Source organism: Macaca nemestrina, chromosome 2 (assembly GCF_043159975.1).
Source record: "Macaca nemestrina isolate mMacNem1 chromosome 2, mMacNem.hap1, whole genome shotgun sequence".
Classification (NCBI taxonomy): Eukaryota; Metazoa; Chordata; class Mammalia; order Primates; family Cercopithecidae; genus Macaca; species Macaca nemestrina.
In genome coordinates this window covers 14,242,337-14,262,229 of record NC_092126.1, presented here as the reverse complement: position 1 = coordinate 14,262,229, position 19,893 = coordinate 14,242,337, and the positions used below count along the sequence as shown (strand labels likewise).

Sequence of the window (19,893 nt, the reverse complement as noted above, 5' to 3'; positions counted from 1 at the left end):
TTTTTTTCCTAGTGAGATTTCCAAGTTTGCCCATAAAAACCTTTCCCATTAATCACCCCTATCAACAGCGACAATGATTGTTTTTATCTTTAGACTTTATCTACTGCGTGTTTCTTTGAGGTCTCATATTTTATCTAAAAAATTCATGCAAAATTTGCATTCAGTTCTCTTTTTTAGTCCATATTTATTTTAATGTAAAAATAATTCTAAATTAATTGCCATCTCCAGATTGTTATCTTTAGACTTTACTGCATGTTTTTTTGAGGGCTCATATTTTTTCTGAAAAATTCATGCAAAATTTCCATTCAGTTCTCTTTTTTATTCATGTTTATTTTAGCGTAAAAATAATTCTAAATTAATTGCCATGCTCCAGGAGTATGTGTAGTGTTTAACTTGTGGACTGGTCTTTGTCTAAACTGGGCCTATACTTACATTACTTGAGGACAGTGGAGAGATGTGTGTACATATATATATACACACCCAGATACACATATATATACACACACACACACATACATATATATATATCTTGTGAATAGCCAAGTACCGTCTGTGCAGTTGTATTCATACTGTTGGCATTGGGGTTGTCAGAAACTTGCTGTGAGATTATGGCACCTGAGGCAACTTGCCAGCAGGAGCAAGAGCTGTTTGTATGAGTTGTTTGTGTTTTGAGTATTAGTAGGCAGAGGATAGAAATATGACTTAGGGCATTTGAGTTAGGGAAGTTTAAATATGTACTGATTATTAGAAGATACTGTGGTTGTCTTGGTTCATTTTGTGCTGTTATAGCAGAATACCACAGACTGGGTAATTGATAAAGAACAGAAATTTGTCACAATTCTGAAGACTGGGAAGTCCAATGTCAAAGTGCTGGCACCTGGTGAGGGACTTTGTGCTGTGTCACCTGTGATGAAAGGTAGAAGGGCAAGAGAGTGCTAGTGAGTGAGAGAGGGCAAGAGGGGAGCCGAACTGCTTAACGAAGCCCCTCTCTTGATAACTAACCCTCTCCCTTGATGATGACATTAATCCATTCATGAGGGCAGAGCCCTCTTGATCTAATCACCTCTTATTATGTCCCCATGTCCCAACACTTTGGGATTGGGAGCGCATGAACTTGGGGGACATATTCAGACCATAACAATGGAAATGTTGTTTAGGAGGTTCAGATTAATTAATTAGCCTTTTCATGGGGAAACATCTCACAGTCACCAAATGAGAGAAAGACTTTTTAAAAAAGTCAAACCCAGATTTGTCTGGGGCTTCACTTTGATTACAGTAACTTAGATTCATATATAAAAATGATTCTGAACAAGGAATTTGTGGAAAGAATTTTTTTTTTAAGGCTAGCATATTTAAATTATAAGTTTAGTTTCTTTATTTTCTGGTTTCTGGGACTATTAGATTTAAGTAAGCCCATATTTAGTCTCTATAATATAATCAGTCAGAGAAAGAACTCCTTCTGAAATTTAATCTCATTTTTAAGTACCCCTGAAAATGGAAATTATTTCAAATTCACACAATGGGAGAGAGGTAAACACTTCCTCAGTTATAGACACATAGATTTAGCAGCTTTAGTTTTACAGCTTTATTTATAGGTTAAAAGTTAAGACAGAAGTTGGGTGTGATGGCACCTGCCTGTAGTCTAGCTGCTTGGGAGGTTGAAGTGGGAGGATCATTTGAAGCTAGTAGTTTGAGGTCAGCGTGGACAATATAGTGACACCCCTTCTCAAAAAAGTTAACACAGAACACACTCACTGGTCCATATTTCAAAGGACAGTTATTCTTAATTGATTTACACTCCCAAGAAGGCAAACAGAACAGACAAGAAGTTGACCAATAAACCATACTCTCTGTAGTTTCTCATTCAGGAGAGAATAATACCCCATGATTCTGATGGAGATCATTAGGAGGTCACACTATTAAACCAACTTTCTAGTTTTGGCTACTAGCAGAGAGAAATAACTTACTGGTCCTATGCAAACCAGAAATGAAAATAAAATCACAATCAGGAAAATCAAAACAATAGATAAAATGGCAGCAATGGTAAAATTACTGCTTGGAATCACTTCTGGGGCCAAGAAAAATTGTACCTGAGCTTAATACAGCTCATGAGTTGCAGTTCTTGAACAGTGCAGTTTATGTGGCCCCAGAAGATGGATCTTCTTGGTCATCTTGGTGGATCTTCAAAGATGATGAAATACAATTTTCAAAAAGATATAGAAATACACACATATACACACAGATACAAAAACATGACTCACATAGAATGACTACATGTCAAAGATTTATTTGACTCATTAATGAAGGACCTAGCAAGATTGTAAATCGATTTTGTGCAAGTATTTTCTTAGTTATGATACTAGGTTGTGGGTATTAAGGAGATTGTCCTTATAGAAAGAATACTTGCTGATGTGTTTAGGGATGAGGGCTCATAACATCTAACTTCAGTTTCAGATAGTTCTGCAATAAAAGAAAAAAAGGTACATGATTATGTGTTTGTATGGGAAAGGAATAGATAAAGCAAATGTGGCAAAATGGTAATTGTTGAACCTACGTAATTATTTTGTGGGCTTGCAATTTTTCAAAATGGGGAAAATAGGTATATATAAGATTATATAGTTTAATTCCTGTTCCTCTTTTTCCCTCCATCCATTATTCCCACTGCCCCATAGTTAATTTCCATTAATTTCTTTTTTCTTTTTCTTTCTTTGAAATAGAAGCAAATATATACATACACAACACACACATGCATACACACACACACACACACATTGCATATTCTCACTTCTCATTCTTACTGAAGTGGTAGTGTGCTATTAATATATACAGTGTTATATACCTTCTTTTCTCATATAACAATGTATCCTGAAGGTCTCTTCATCTTAATTCAGCAGTAGCTAGACCATCCTTAGAGCTGCATTATACTTCACTGTGTAAACCACAGTTTATTGCTGTCTCCTATTGCTGGATACTTGAATGTTTCCAAGATTCACTATTATAAACAGTGCTACAGTAAAAAATCACGTGCACAAGTTATTTTGTACTTCAGCAGGTGTCTTAGCTTAGGCTGCCATAAGAAAACCATAGACTGGGTGGTTTAAACAACAGAAATTTATTTTCTCATAGTTCTGGAGCCTGGAAATCCAAGGTCAGGGTGCCAGTATGGTCATATTCCGGTGAGATTTACAGATGGCCTTCTCTCTGTGTCCTCATATGGTGAACAGCAAGAGCAAGCCCTCTGGTGTCTCTTCTTATGAGGGCACCAATCCCCTGTGAGGCCCCACCTTCGTGACCTCATCTAAACCCCATTATTTTCCAGAGGTCCCATGTTCAAATACCATCACATTAGGAGTTAGGGATTCAAAATAAGAAATTTGGGGAACACAGTCCCGTACATAGCAGCAGGTATATCTTAAATAAATTAATAGAAATGAGATGGCTGATAGCAAAATATAAATATGTCTGTAATTTGTTATATATTTGGATTGTTCATCCACTTGGAATTTATCCTGATGTGTGGTGCTAGATAGGGATCCAGTTTTTAAAGTCTTCTTCCAATGGCTAGCCAGTTGTCCCCAAACCATTTATTATAATAGCCTTGTTTTCCTCACTGATATGAGATTCTGACTTTCTCACACATTAGATTCATGGTATGTACTGGGATCTGTTTCTGCTTTTGTTGTTTCATTGACGTGTTTATCTGTTCATACTCCAGTTCCATATCATTTTAGTTGTTTATACTAGACTGTTTTAATGTCTGATAGGTATTATTATCTCTTATTTTTTGAATTTTTCTGCCTATTCTTGCTTGTTTTTTGAATTTTGTCATTTTCTGAATTTTCTTGACTATTCTTGCATATGTTTCTTCATATGAAATTTTTTTTTTGTTTAACTATTATGGAAAACATCAAACATATATAAAAGTATGATCATTGAATTTCCATTACGCAACTTAAGTGATTATCAGTATTTCACTATTTTGTGTTTTAGCTATTTCCCCTTTCCTTCTTATTTTTTGGAGTATTTTACAACTATCTCACCTATCATGTCATTCTTAAGTTTTTTAGCCTGTATCTCTAAGAGATAAAGATTTTAAAAAATTAAAATACAAAAATTTAAACAATTAAAAAATTTTGTTAGATGGCTCATTATCCCAATCTAACAAAATTAATATTAATATGAATTAGTAGTCATAATCCAGTATTATCCACATCTAGTTTAGTTTTCCCTGATTTTTTTCTCAGGGGTCTTGGTTTGTTCAAATCAGGATCCACACAAAGTCCTCACTTTGCATTTGGTTGATATGCTCTCTGAATCTTTAATTTGTAACAGCCTTCTCCTTCCCAACTTCTGTGTTGAGTTTTCTTCACTTTTTCTTGTTTTGTATGTTTTTTTACTACGATTTCTGTGATGTCTATTTTCCCTTTTGCTCCTCGTATAAATGTCTCAGTCTTGCTTTCTTAAATTTGTGTTTTTCTTTACTTTCGTGAGTTCTGCCACTTCCTGTTTTATATTCTTTTGCTATTTGGCTATCACTCACTCTGGTTTGGGCCATCCAGTCTTCTGTTCTTTTGGTACTTTCATTGTGTTCTTAAGTATTTTAGTTTAGTTTAGTTTTTGGCATACTGTTTTCATCTACTTTGCGGCAACATTTCTTTGGTGAGTTTCATTATCTACTGGAAAGATATACTGCTTGTTTTCAGTTTTTTTCTTATGGTTTTTTTGTGTTGAGAGATGAGTTGCCTTTTCAGTTACTTGTGTTTGAATGAGATTTATTTTGCTGGAGGTTCCTGTGTGGGGAAATGGGCAGGGTTAGCTTTACAAGCATCATTGTGTTAAGGGCTCCCTCCTAAGGTACACTTCTCTGGCTCTTAAAGCCTACCCTGGATTAGGAAGAATCCCACTACCTCCATACCTGTGCTTCCCTGAATTCCTCACAGCCTTTGCATTTCAAGTTGATGCAGCTACTTTTAGAGTTTATATTCTGCTGGCATTTTCTGAGTGCTTATGCCTTTTCTTCTCCCTCCCTACTTTTCTGTTCTCTGTTTCTGCTTCCCTTAGCAACCCTGTCTTTTTAGTTAATCTGTCTACTTCTTTTTCTCAGCAGCTCTCTTGGGATGAGACCCCTCAGCATCACATTTTTTTCTGTGATCCCCTGGTGGCGTGATAGGGGCCAGTTGGCTTTGCCTTTATCATCACCTGGCAAGGTTTACTCATCCTGTTTTATTGTTTTCAGATTTGCTTAAAGTAGTTTTAACTGAGGGTGGCACCCTTAGCACTCCCTTGTTTTCCCCCTCTATGTATAGGGTACCTATGGTTCTGGTACTAGTGTTTGCTATTTGGGGGAGGGTTCAACCACATTTACAAATCAAATTTGATTTACAAATTTAAAAAGTGATTTAAATTTGTGCAATTTCCCATTTCCTAGTTTACACTGAAGGGTAGCTTTTGTTTTGTTTTGGTTGTCTTTCTCTAAGCTTGATACCAGCTTTGGAGGTTAAGATTTTTATCATGTTAAGGAACTATATCTATTTCTATTTTATTAAGATTTTTAAAAAATCAAGAATACTGAATTTTATCAAATTCTTTTTCAACATCTATGGAGAAATTTGATTTTGTAACATTTTCGAGAATTATATAAGTAGATTTTCTAGTATTAAACCATTTTTGTATTCTTGTAATTTTGGTGTTTTAGACTTGCCTTATCTCTTCATCTGGTCATTTTATAGATGTAGATGCTTTCTATATGCCTGGTAATATAATATATTTTCTATTTGTGGAGTCTAGTGTTCTCTATGTATGGTAAGCCAAACTTGTTAATTGTGTTGCTCAAATCTTCTATAATCTTACACTTTTTAAAAATCTGGTCCAGCCATTGCTGAGACAGATATGTTAAAATCTTCCACTTTGATTATGGGTAGATGTATCAATTTCTCATTATAATTGTTTATATAGAAACTATTACAGGCAAAATGTAAGAAATTTTATATCTTTCTGGTAAATTGGCAAATATTAAAAGATTATGTATTATATTTATCCCTAATAATGCTTTTGGCCTCATTGTCTATTTTATATGATGTCTTTATACCTAATATCACCTAAATTTGTATGTGGCTTATGTTCTTTTTTTTTATAAGGCCAAACTTAAAAAAAAATTATTATTGATATTGACATGTTGTTCACTTTCTGTGTTGTTGGGTAATTTTTTTCAGATCCACCCTTTCACTGAGTGTTACCCTTTGAGGTTCCTGCCTTCATGTGAAGGAGTGAAAGAGGTGCATCTCAATTCTCTGTGTTGTGTGGTTTCAAGACCCTTGTTTCAGGTCTCCATGAGGGCCTTTAATAAGTTTTAATTGCTAATTCTTTGGATATAGAAATAACCAACAGCCAGATGGGGCACAGTGGCTCATGGCTGTAATGCCAGCACTTTGGGAGGCTGAGGTGGGCAGATCACTTGAGATCAGGAGTTGGAGACTGGCCTGGTCAATATGATAAAACCCCATGTCTACCAAAACATACAAAAATTAGCTTGGCGTGGGTGCGCACACCTGTAATTCCAGCTTCTTGGAAGGCTGAGGTGGGAGAATTGCTTGAACTTGGGAGGTCACAGTGAGCCGAGATGGCGCCACGGTGCTCCAGCCTGGGCGTCACAGAGTGAGACTCTGTCTAAAAGAAAGAAAAAAAGAAAGAACCCAACAGCCAGCTTTCTTCAGTGTCAGTTTATACTGATTGGCTCATGGATTTCTTTTATTATCTTGATAATTTGCCTATGTGTTTATTGGGATGGCTGTTATGTATTATCCTTCAGTTTTCAGGTATTTTGTGATGGGAGAATTTCCAGATAATCCTGTCAGCCACATTGCTGGAAATGCAAGTCTTCAAATTAAATATATATTTTTGAAACCAATGCTTAAATACTTGGTGGGGAAAGAGAAAGAAAATCATCTCCTTTTTTTGTTGTTGTTGTTGACGTTTTTCTTTTTAGCATGCAGCAGAACTGATTAAAACAGTGGCATCTCGCTATGATGAATATGTTAATGTGAAGGATTTTTCTGACAAAATCAATCGTGCCCTTACTGCAGCAAAGAAGGATAATGACTTCATTTATCATGATCGAGTTCCAGACCTTAAAGATCTAGATCCTATTGGCAAAGCCACACTTGTGAAATCCACCCCAGTCAATGTACCCATCAGTCAGAAATTTACTGGTATGTCAATTATTCAGACACACGTTAATCTTATTTTCCTCTAGTTTACTCTGTTTTTCCTAGCTAAAAATCACATATTTGCTATTGTATGCTTTGAATATAATTCGCTTTCGTGTTGTTTAAAATGAATATAAGAATAAATATTGTATTGTGTCAGTGCAATGTTAAGATGGAAAGTAAACAACAAAGCATATGTAAAGTATGCAATGGTTAGAAGACTTGAAACTGTGTGTTTGATGAAGACTGTAGCACTTGTCATTTTGTTAACATTTGTTATTTAAGATGCTGCCATTAAAAATAAACAAATATGGCTGGATGTGGTGGCTCACACCTGTAATCCTAGCACTTTGGGAGGCTGAGATGGGTAGATTGCCAAGCTCAGGAGTTAGAGACCAGCCTTGGCAACTGGTGAAACCCTGTCTCTACCAAAAAAAAAAAAAAAAAAAAAAAAAAAAATTGGCATGGTGGTGCATGCCTGTGGCTTTAGCTACTCTGGAGGCTGAGGTGGGAGGTTTGCTTGAGCGTGGGAGGTGGAGGTTGCAGTGAGCTGAGATCGTGCCACCATACTCCAGCCTGGATGACAGAGTGAGATCTCTTCTCAAAAAATAAATAAATAAAATAAAATAAAAATGGAATATAAAAATAAACCACAAAAATACTTTTTTTTTTCTTTTTTTTGAGACAGAGTCTCGCTTTTGTCGCCCAGGCTGGAGTGCAGTGGCACTATCTCCCTCACTGCAACCTCCGCCTCCCGGGTTCAGGAGATTTCTCCTGCCTCAGCCTCCCAAGTAGCTGGGACTACAGGTGCCCGCCACCACGCCCAGCTAATTTTGTGTTTTTAGTAGAGACAGGGTTTCTCCATGTTGGTCAGGCTGGCCTGGAACTCCTGACCTCAGGTGATCCACCTGCCTCGGCCTCCCAAAGTGCTGGGATTACAGGCATGAGCCACCGTGCCCAGCCTGTTTCTTTAAACATGTAAACTTCTGTAGTGATATTTGTATGAGATAAATAAATGTTATTATATTGTAGATGTATACAACAGATGGTAGCCTCTAGCTGAGATCCCAAGGAGAACATTCTGTTACTGGGAAAGGGTGATTATATGTTTATTTAGCAAACACAAAGTGTTTACAATGTGCCAGGCACTCTTTAAGCACTTTACAAATATTAGCTCATTAGTTTTCACAAGTGCCCTGAGAGGGGTACTGTTATTATCCCTATTTGATGAGGATACTGATGCACAGAGTGGTTAAGTAATTTCCTCAAGGTCACATAGCTAGGAAGTGTTGGAGCCAGAAATGGAATCCTGCTGCTGTGACCCACTCAGTCAATTTTTAAATTTTTTTGAGACCGAGTGTTGCACTGTTGCCCAGGCTGCAGTGCAGTGGCACAATCTCAGCTCACTGCAACCTCCGCCTCCTGGATTCAGACGATCCTCCTGCCTCAGCCTCCCCAGTAGCTGGGACTACAGGCGCCTACCATCACACTGGCTAAATTTTGTATTTTTAGTAGAGATGGGGGTTTCACCAAGTTGGCCAGACTGGTCTTGAACTCCTTACCTCAGGTGAGCTGCCTACCTTGGCCTCCCAAAGTGCTGGGAGGGATTACAGGCCTTAGCCACTGCTCCTGACCCCTTGCTCAGTCAATTTAATCAACAAATGAACAGCGTCACCAAAGATCCCTCACACATCTGAAAAAGTTAAAGAAAATTAAGTTCAAAGAAGAAACTTTTCATTGTTGCCATTGTCCGTGAATGTAGTGATCTAAAAATTCTCTTTATCATTTGTTTTAAATAGTGATTTAGTTTTGATCTTTAAATATCAATAGACTATTGACATTTTGAACTTTAAATATCAAATATTTATAGACTATGTAAATATTGGAAAGAAAATATGAACAGTTGCTTTTACAGTTCGGATTTTTGTCTTAAAATTTTGTTGTAATTTCTCTTCCTAATTTTAGATCTGTTTGAGAAGATGGTTCCTGTGTCAGTGCAGCAGTCTTTGGCTGCCTATAATCAGAGGAAAGCTGATTTGGTTAACAGATCAATTGCTCAGATGAGAGAAGCCACCACTTTGGCAAATGGGTAGGTAGAGCTTAATTTTAGAGCCTAAAGTTTTCCGTTTGGTTGTTCTTTAGTTCATGAACATTTTAGTTTCTGAGCTTAGAGCTAAGTGTCAAGAGTACATAAAATAGAAAATGTAGACACACACAACCATTTTTGGTGAACATTGTATTTATGAAGCTCTAGCAAATATAGTTGGAAGAAATTATAGAAACAAGGTGAGGATATTTGATTAAAAATTTGTATTTTAAGATGTATTTATTTGGGGGGAAATGAGAAGAAGAAATGAACTCAGATACATGGTACGTTTAGTGTTCTGAACGAATTTCGATAACATTTTCGATAAATGTTCATAGAAACTGAAATGTCCATTAACAGGTGAAAGAGTTTAACAAACTGCTCTATAACCATAAAATGGAATACTGCTCAGCAATAGAAAGACTCAAACTGATACACATAATATAGATGAATCTCAAAAACTGTAGCTAAGTGAAAAAAAGCAAAACACATTCTAAGTATATACTGTACATAGTGCAAGTACTGTATATGTATATGCTAGAATGATTACCCTTATTTTAAGTTGTATAAAAAGTAAAACTAAACTTAAGACACGGAGCAGATCAGTAGTGGCCAGGGGCCAGGAGAAGGAGGACTGGGAAAGGTGCATGAGAGAATTTTTTTAGGGTAACAGTAATGTTCTCTATCTTAATCATAGCGCCGGTCACATGGGTTATGGAAGCTGACCCCCTTGCACAGTCAAATCTGCATATAACTTTTGAGTTAACTACTAATAGCCTGCCGTTGACCGGAAGCCTTACCGATAACATATAAACAGTCAGTTAACACATATTTTGTATATGTCTTATATAGTATATTCTTACAAGCTAGAGAAAAAATGCTATTAAGAAAATCATAAGGAAGAGAAAATATATTTATTATGATTAAATGGAAGTGGATCATCGTAAAGGTCTTCGTCCTTGTCGATTTCATGTTGAGTAGGCTGAGGAAGAGGAGGAGGGAGGGTTGGTCTTGCTGTCTTAGAGGTGGCAGAGGTGAAAGAGGTGAAAGACCACATATACATGGACTCATGTAGTTCAAATCTGTGTTGTTCAAGGGCCAACTATATTTCTCTTGTAGTTGGCTTGCCTTTTCATGTTTTTAGTTTTGATTAATGCATGGATTTTACCATCATTTTTCTTTAACAAGAAAGGGATATAAGTTTACTCTAGCATGTGATTAACAGACAGTCCGAGATTTTACAGAACTTATTTTCTGAGGAGTTCATTGTATTACATAATTTCATTTGCCTTTTTGTCTTTACATAGTAGGTAGGGATATGTTCCTCCCTTCCCCATCATGTAAATGAAATAACTCAGGAATTGTTATTGTGCCATAAAACTGAGAACAGATGAAGATTCTGTAATGAATACTTAGGGCATCTATTTTCTGTTGACATTTTGCCTAGATGATGTGAAATTATAACTATTGATTCTGTTGAAAGAGAGCAGAAAAGAAAAAAATAATTTGTGTATTGTTTCTGACTTGTTAGAGATACTGTAACAATCAAAAGTATAAAAGACTTTTTTTAGGATAGAATTTTTGACTTAATTACTTAGACTGAAAGAAGTTTGAACTGTAAACCAATGATACCTAATATATTTTAATGTGGTCATAGTTTTTCTTATTTTTTTGCTTTTTTTTTTTTTTTTCCCCAAGATGGAGTCTCACTCTGTTGCCCAGGCTGGAGTGCAGTGGCGAGATCTCAGCTCACTGCAACCTTCGTCTTCTGGCTTCAGGTGATTCTCGTGCCTCAGCCTCTGAAGTAGCTGGGATTATAGGTGCCCACCACTACGCCTGACTAATTTTTGTATTTTTATTAGAGACGGGATTTCACCATGTTGGCCAGGCTGGTCTCAAATTCCTGACCTCAGGTGATCTGCCTGCCTTGGCATCCCAAAGTGCTGGGATTACAGGTGTGAGCCACTGCACCAGCCTATTTTTTGGCTTTTAATTCTGAATTGTGAACTTAATTTTTTTAATGATTTTGGTTTAATTTCATCAATCACTGATTTTTTTTGTTTTGTTTTTCTGTTAATCTTTGCTTTGTTTTTCATTGATAGGGCTTATCTAGTTTTTCTGGGTGCTAACTCCATTGCTGTTGATTTGGTTATAGAAGATTAAATTAAATAAAGTAAATATTGATGAGGAGTTATTTTAAATTGTTTTAGACTTCAACATAACATAGTATCTCATTTTTTCAGGGTGCTAGCTTCCCTTAATCTTCCAGCAGCAATTGAAGATGTGTCTGGAGACACTGTACCTCAGTCTATATTGACTAAATCCAGATCTGTGATTGAACAGGGAGGCATCCAGACTGTTGATCAGTTGATTAAAGAGCTGCCTGAATTACTGCAACGAAATAGAGAAATCCTAGATGAGGTATGTTTTATAAGATTTGCTTTTCAAGTATAAACACTGTGATCCCTTGATGTCCAGCAGGGATTGGGCCTGGAGACTTCCTCATGCTAGTGTTCACAGTGTAGTTAGTATTCATTACTTTGGTGAATTTACTGTGGCCCAGAGCCTTCTCTTTAGCATAAGAGAAATTCTGGTTGAGTGAGAATGGGTTTCATTCGTATCTTAAGGGTAAGTAAGTACACATTAATGAAACTCAAATGACCACTGTGTAAAACTAGTATACCAAGATAAATTAACTATTATACAAACTGTTCAGTCTTTGTAATTATTGACTTATTTTATACATAGGCAGATCAACTTTCTTGGTAATCATGGAAATTAGACAAAGGAAGTTAGGCCATCAGATGTTTTATAAGGCAACTGCATCCATTTTCCAGTAGAGATGGCATTTTATTAGTAGTAGTGAAATATTATTGACAGTTTTTTTGGCTAAAGCTAACTGTTTGCCAGTGTTATTCTCTTTTTATAGTGCTTTCACCTCTTCTCCCTAATTGGTAAAGTTTCTTTCCTTAGCAAAAATACATTTCACTGGTTATATGGGCTTTTGCCAGTTTAGGAGTCATGTTATCTATTTTAGATGACTTATCAATGCTTTAATCTATGATGTTTTGATTTTTCAGTTAACTTTCAGAGGATATTGTATTTTTACCATTTCCAAGTACTTTGGGGTAGGGGCAGAGTACTTGAGAGAGTGTGAGTCTTGTGGATGAGAATATTTACCTCCCAGGGTCATTTAGATAATTAATTAAGCTAGAACAGTAAGATGCCTAGCCTTTGGACTATAGGATATGCTTTAATAAGTTACAGCTATTATTACTATTATATTCCTTTAATGATGATGGTGTATTGCAGTTACTTTAACTGTTAGGATGATGAGATAGTGATTGTTACTCACCTTTCAATCCAAATCAGCTTTTGAAAAAGGTTAAGGTGGAAATTTACTGCGTTGTTGACTTGAGAAAGCTGCTATTTATGAGGGGTTCTATATTAATTATACAGTTAACATTCACCAACCTTATTTGTGTAGACACATTCAATAAACAGAAAAACTAAAGAAATCATAATTGGTATTACGTACTTCAGTACTAAAGCTTTTCTGTGTTGTACTTGATAGAAATGCAGAATCTCAGGCCCCATGTCAGACCGACTGTATCAGGATCTGAATTTTAACAAGATTCCCAAGTAATTTGTGTGTGCCTATTAAAATTTGACAAACACTGTTGTACCTTATAGTTCTTTAAAATTTGTTGATTTGTGAGTAAAGAAGCATGTGATCTGGTGTTTCACTGAAAGGACATTTTTCTAATGTCCTTTTTAAAATTATGTCTAATAATTTCTTTATTAGCCATAGGGAGAAGAAAGTGGAGAGTATTGTATAAGACCACATGCAAGTGGCAGCAGCAAGAAGTAATTGTCTGATAGTGAGGGAGGAGACAAACACTAAGAAATGCAGGCATAGCACGTCAAATGAAAAGCAGTCTTGGGACATTTAGCAAATAGAAGTAAGAGTAAATCATCATTTAATAGTTGGTAGTTTACACATAATTCATTGGTCAAGGACTCAGAATGTAGAGTTGTATTTGGATTTGATTCCCAGCTCTTAAACCGACTTGTGACTTGGGGTAAAGTACTTAATATCTTCATGTTTCAGTTGATCATCCAAAAAAATAGGGTTAATATTAGCCAGTAAGATAGTTGTGAAGTGGAATTTGTGTGTACTACTTAGTAGGTATATAAATATTAACTGTATTTCCTTTTAAGTTGCTATTAATTGAATATGTATGTTTGGTTTTGTAAATTTTTTTTGATAGGAACATTGTCTAATGTCTCAATTGTGAGAAGCATCTTTAGAAATATGAAAACATAAAAAAACCTCACATTAGTGTTTATGCATAAGTCTGTTGTCTAACTTAATGTGAGGTACTTTTATTTATCTTACTTGATGTTCCTAACAGCCTTGTGTGTGTTATTCTGTCACTTGTACTTGGAGAGTCTGATTTTTAAGTAAGTTGTAAATTTAAGTTGTAAAGCTGATACTCTTTTTGAGTGTTCATCTCTGGTAGCTTTTAGAAATTTTGTTTTGGTCTTGATTTTTATAAATTTGAAGTGTTCACTAGTTTTTTTAAAAATAATAATTTATCATACTTAGGATCTTTATGTCTTAGATCCCTATCCATGGATTCTGTTTGTTCATTCCTTTTTGTCCATTCTTTCCATAATCTCCTCATGAATTTCTTTAGATTGATAGTATCAGTTCTACATATCACTTAACATTATCTTTAACATTTCCTGTTTGTGTTCTTGTTCTTCTTTCAGGGAGACTATCTTAGGCCAGCCTTCCAGCTCATTAATAGGCTCTTCAGCTGTGTTTTTTAACATTCTTAAGTCATTCTGTTGAGTGGTTTTGTTGTTGTTAATTTTATTGATCTTTTTCATTTCTAAGATTTCTAATTCCTCGTTTTAAAAACTCACCTATATTTATCTTACAACTGCATGTAGGTTTTTTTTTGGTAAAATTCACATAACGTAAATTTTCCATTAATTTCCTCAAAGTGTATGTTTCAGTGGTTTTCAGTTTATTTGCAGTGTTGTGTGAGTATCCCCCAAAAGAAATCCTGCACCCATAAACAGTCTCTCCTCGTTCTCCCTTTCCCCTGCCCTTGCCAAACACTAATTTAGCTTTTGTCTCTGTGGATTTATTGAAATGTCTTCTGGACATTTCATATAAGTGGAATCATACAATATGCGGTCTTTTGAGTTTGGCTTTTTTAACTTAGCATAATGTTTTTAAGGTTCATCCAGGTTGTAGCATGTATCAGTCCTTCATTTCTTTTTGTGACTAAATAATATTCCATTGTATTCTTAAACCGTATTTTGTTTATCCTTTCCTCAGCTGATGGATATGTGGGTTGTTTCCACTTTTTGACAATTCCACATATAGTAGTCCCTGCCTTATCTGCAGGGGATATGTCCCGTGACCCCCAGTGGAGGCCTTAAACTTTGGATAGTAGTGAACCTTAGTATTTTTTGTTTTTTTAAATCTGATAATCAAGATGGCTTCTAGGTGACTACTGGCAGATAGTATATACAGCGCAGATACACTTGATGAAGGGATGATTAATAACCCAGGCAGGAGGAGCGGGAGCAAGAGATTTCATTACACTGTTCAGAACTATGTACAATTTAAAACTTGTGAACTGTTTATTTCTGAGATTTTTCATTTAATATTTTCAGACAATGGTTGAACTCGGGTAGCTGAAACTGCAGAAAGCAAAACCATGGATAAGGGGGAGACTACTGTAATGCTGCTATATGTGTACAAGTTTTTGTTTCAATGTCTGTTTTTAATTTTCTTGGGCATATACCTGGAGCACAGTTGCTGAGTCATTTGGTGGGTTTAAGTTTAGCTTTTGAGGAACTGTCAAACTCTTTACCACAGTAGTTGGACCATTTTACATTTCTACCAGCAGTGTGTGAGGGTTCCAGTTTGTCTGTATCCTTACCAACCCTTATAATTGTCCATTAAAAAAAAGTACAGCCACCCTAATGTGTGTGAAGTGGTATCTCATTGTGGTGTTGGTTTGCATTTTCCTAATGATCAGTGATGCTGAGCATCTTCTCATGTGCTTGGTTGCCATTTATGTGCCTTCTTTGGAGAAATGTCTGAGTCTTTGGCCCTTTTAAAAATTGGGTTGTCTTTTTGTTGTTGAATTATAAAAGCTCTTTATGTATTTTGGATACTAGACCTTATTATATATATGATTAACAAATATTTTCCCCCATTCTGTGGGTTGTCTTTTCATTCTCTTGATAGTATTTTTTTTGATGGAGGAAAGTTCTTTTGATACAATAGTTTATCTGTCTCTTTGTTGCTTGTGCTTTTGGTGTTATATTTAGGATTCCATTGCCAAAAATTTATGAAGACTTATCTTTATTTGTTCTTTTATAGTTTTATAGTTTTTTTTTTTTTTTGAGATAGAGTTTCGCTCTTATTGCCCAGGCTGGAGTGCAGTGGCGAGATCTGGGCTCACTGCAGCTGCCTCCTCCCATCAATTCTCCTGCCTCAGGCTCCCAAGTAGCTGAGATTACAAGCATGTGCCAACACACCCAGCTAAATTTGTATTTTTTAGTAGAGACAGGGTTTCACCATATTGGTCAGGCTGGTCTCGGAATTCCTGACCTCAGATGATCCGCCTGCCTCGGCCTCGCAAAGTGCCGGGATTACAGGCGTGAGCCATTTCGTCCGGCTGAGTTTTACAGTCTTTTTTGTTTGTTTGTTTTGAGACGGAGTCTCGCTCTGTCACCCAGGCCGGAGTACAGTGGCGCGGTCTTGGCTCACTGCAAAATCCGCCTTCCGGGGTCACGCTGTTCTCCTGCCTCAGCCTCCCAAGTAGCTGGGACTACAGGCGCCCACTACCACGCCCGGCTAATTTTTCGTATTTTTAGTAGAGATGGGGTTTCACGATGGTCTCGATTTCCTGACCTCGTGATACGCCCGCTTCAGCCTCCCAAAGTGCTGGGATTACAGATGTGAGCCACTGCACCTGGCTGAGTTTTACACTTTTAACTCTTAGGTTTAGGAGTTTAATTCCTTTTGAATTATATCTTGTATGTGATGTGAGGTAAGGGTCTAACTTCTTTTTTTGAGTTTAGTTATTCAGTTTTTTCCAGCACCATTTATTGAAGAGAATGGTCTTGGCACCTTCCTAGAAAATCGCTTGATTTATATGTCTATACTTAGGCCATTACCACATTGTTTTTACTAATGTAGCTGTATAGTAAGTTTTGAAACAGGTGTAAGTCCTGCAACTTTTCTCTTTTTTTGCAAGATTGTTTTGTCTGTTTGCAGTCTGTTGCCATTCCATATGAATTTTAGGATCAGCTTGCTGATTTCTGCAAAAATAAACAGTTAGAAGGTTGTTAAAGATTGCATTGAATCTTTAGATCAATTTGGGGAGAATTGCCAGTCTTAACAATATCAAGTTTTCCAATTCATGAGCCCAGGAAGTCTTTCCAGTTTTTTAGGTCTTTTTTCTCAACATTGTTTTGTAGTTTTCAGTGTAAATGTCTTGTCCCTCTCTGGTTAAACTTATTTGTAAGTATTTTATTCTTTTTTGATGTTATTGTAAATGGAATTGTTGTCTAATTTCCTTTTTGGATTGTTCATTGGTAGAGTATAGAAATGCAGCTGGTTTAATATTCTGCAACTTTGCTGAATTTATTATTTCTAGTAGTTTTTTTTGTGGATTATTTAGGATTTTCTATATATAAGGTCATATCATCTGCAAGTAGAGGTAGTGTTACAACTTCCTTTTCAATTTGGATGCCTTTTTGTTGTTGTCATAGTCTAATTGCCCTGGCCAGTGCGGTGTTGGACTGGTGAGTTGGACTGTGACAGTGTTGGAATGGTGAGAGTGGACATTCTTGTCTTGTTCTTAATCTTAGGCGGAAAGCTTCCAGTGTTTCACTATTAAGTATGTTGGTTGTGGGATTTTCATAGATGGCCTTTATGAGGTTGAGGACGTTCCCTTCTAGTTTGTTGAGGTTTTTTGGTTATGAGTGTTGGATTTTGTCAAATATATTTTCTGCATCTCTTAAGATGATCATACGGTTTTTCCTTCATTCTACTGATGTGGAATATTCTATTAATTGATTTTCAGGTGTGAATCACTTTTGCATTCCTGGGACATCCTACTTGTCATGGTTTATAATCCTTATAATGTGCTGCTGGATTTGGATTGATAGTATTGTGTTGAAGATATTGTGTTTATATTCATAAGAGATACTGGTTTGTAGTTTTCTTGTAGTGTCTTTGCCCTTCAACTCGTATGCCCTTATGGTGTGTCATTTGTAAATAGCATGTAGCAAGATTTTTCTTTTTAATTTAATTTGTCTTAACCTGGAAGGTTAAACCCTTTAATTTATCCCTAATTTCTTAAAATATATTAAATGTATTTATTTTATATTATTTATCTTGTAATTCCAATATCTGTAGTTTTTGTGGGTTTGATTCTATGATTTGTAGTTTTTGCTGATTCTTGCTTATGGTGGCTTGTTTTCTCTTGTGTTCAGTTTTTTTGTTACTGTTTTTTACTTTAAAACTTTAAAAAATAGTTTCAGATTTACAGAGACTTTGCAAATTTAGTGTAGAAGGTTCCTGTGTATTTTTCACCTAGCTTCCCTGAAAGTTAAAATCTTATGCTGTCATGGCACATTTGTTAAAACTAGGAAATTGACAGCGGTACAGTATTATTACTCAGATTTTACCAGTTACTCCACCAATGTTCCTCCTTCTGTTCCCAGATCCAGTGCAGAGTACTGTATTGCATTTAGTGCTCAGTGAGTTTTGATTGTGCATTCATATTTCCTGTAATTTATTTGTGGGAATTCATTGAGATCTAGGTTTAAGGTGAATTCTAGAAAGGATTTGTGTTCGCTTCTGCCATAAAAAGGCATTATATACCTGGCACCTCCTTAAACTTAAGAGGTTTTTTCCTTTCTTTTATAATCTTTTAATTATAATTTACCTTAGGACTTTGTGTCACACAGATAGTGTGGTTTCTAGTCCCAAGTTCAGGCTTTTGATCTGGAATCTCAGATAATACTTCTTCAGACAGGCATGTTTTCTTCTGTAGGGCAGTTTTCTGTTTTAAAGATTCATCCACTGAGAATCACCTATTTGGAAGTATACTGGTTTGAAGGTGGAGAGTGCTTTTGATCTGACCTCTCACCTTTTATTGTCCCTACCTATGTTTCTTGTTGACTTTCCATGTTCTAAATTCACAATCCAAGCCAATGGTGAACTACACAGCTGGTGAACTATGGATGGGTGGGCCAAATGCTGGCTTGTTGCCTGCTTTTGTCGTTAAGGATAATTTTTATCTTTTTTAGAGCATTGTCAAAAAGAAGAATTCTGTGTGACATAGACGGTGGCCCACAAAGCCTAAAATATTTACTCTGTGGTGTTTGACAGAAGTTTGCTATTCTTTGTCCTGAGCTATCAGGAATTGTCATATATTGCTGGTGCTAGCACAGTGTCTACTGGTAGATTAGTATTTTCTTGTGTTTCTGGCCCCCTACTATCCTGTCATCTATGCATTAAAAAGGCATTTAAAAATATGTAAACATAATTTTCTGTTTATTGTATTGGAATGGAAGTCTAAATCTTTTATTTTCATGTAATTGATCAGTTTTCCCCTTTGTTTTATTTATGGCTTCTATTTATTTTAATCTTAAAACTTTCTTTAAATTGGTGTATGGATGTAAATAGTCTCTTATTTATTTTTCCTTTTTTTTTTTTTTAACTGAGAAAGGTAATAGCTAATTCAGCCTTAAATTTATAAGACTTTTTGCTAAATGCATTATAACTTAGATGTCTGCAAGAAAAAAGTCGATTTATATTCTAACCTAGTATTCCCATCTCACCAAATTCTCACTTATATTGTGTATGAACATTTGTTTAATGCTTTACAATTTTTATACCAGAAATGACATTTCAGGGTTCTTTTTGCTTCCGTTTAAAGTCGTTAAGGTTGTTGGATGAAGAAGAAGCAACTGATAATGATTTAAGAGCAAAATTTAAGGAACGCTGGCAAAGGACACCATCCAATGAACTGTATAAGCCTTTAAGAGCAGGTAAAAATATGTATAAATGACCTTCATTTAAATAAATTCCCAATTTGGACCCACATTTTTGCTTGATTAAATTAGGCTCAGTTGTAAATTCATTTTTACTGAAATTGTTTTTCCTCAGTTTTAGTATAAAGATTTAAAAAGTTCACAAAAGTAATCTGCCCATTGTCAGAAGTACAGATTCTTAAGAAGGGTATAAAGTGAAAATTAAAATGATCCTCCAACTTTCATTTTCTATTCCAAGCTCTGTGCATATTTTATTTTATTTATTTATTTTTTTGAGACAAGGTCTCACTCTGTCACTCAGGCTGGAGTGACATAGGTCACTCCAGGCTGCAGGATCATAGGTCATTGCAGCCCCAACCTCCAGGGCTCAAGCAATGCTTCTACCTCAGCCTCCTAAGTAGCTGACACTATAGACACATGCTACCACGCCTGGCTAATTTTTGCTTTGTATTTTTTGCAGAGATGAGGTTTTACCGTGTTGCCCTGGCTTGTCTTGAGCTCCTG

General features: G+C 35.9%; 1 protein-coding gene across 2 annotated transcripts in view; it reads left to right on the top strand.

Annotated features, from left to right (window-relative positions):
* The window catches only part of PDCD6I (programmed cell death 6 interacting protein), a 76,005-nt gene that overhangs the window by 30,662 nt on the left and 25,450 nt on the right, over positions 1 to 19,893 (top strand). For both annotated transcript variants that reach the window (XM_011723231.3, XM_011723230.3), the window contains exons 8-11: positions 6,986 to 7,208; positions 9,171 to 9,294; positions 11,535 to 11,712; positions 19,275 to 19,386. In XM_011723231.3, coding sequence (XP_011721533.1) covers positions 6,986 to 7,208; positions 9,171 to 9,294; positions 11,535 to 11,712; positions 19,275 to 19,386 — 637 coding nt within the window. The remainder of the gene's footprint in view (positions 1 to 6,985; positions 7,209 to 9,170; positions 9,295 to 11,534; positions 11,713 to 19,274; positions 19,387 to 19,893) is intronic.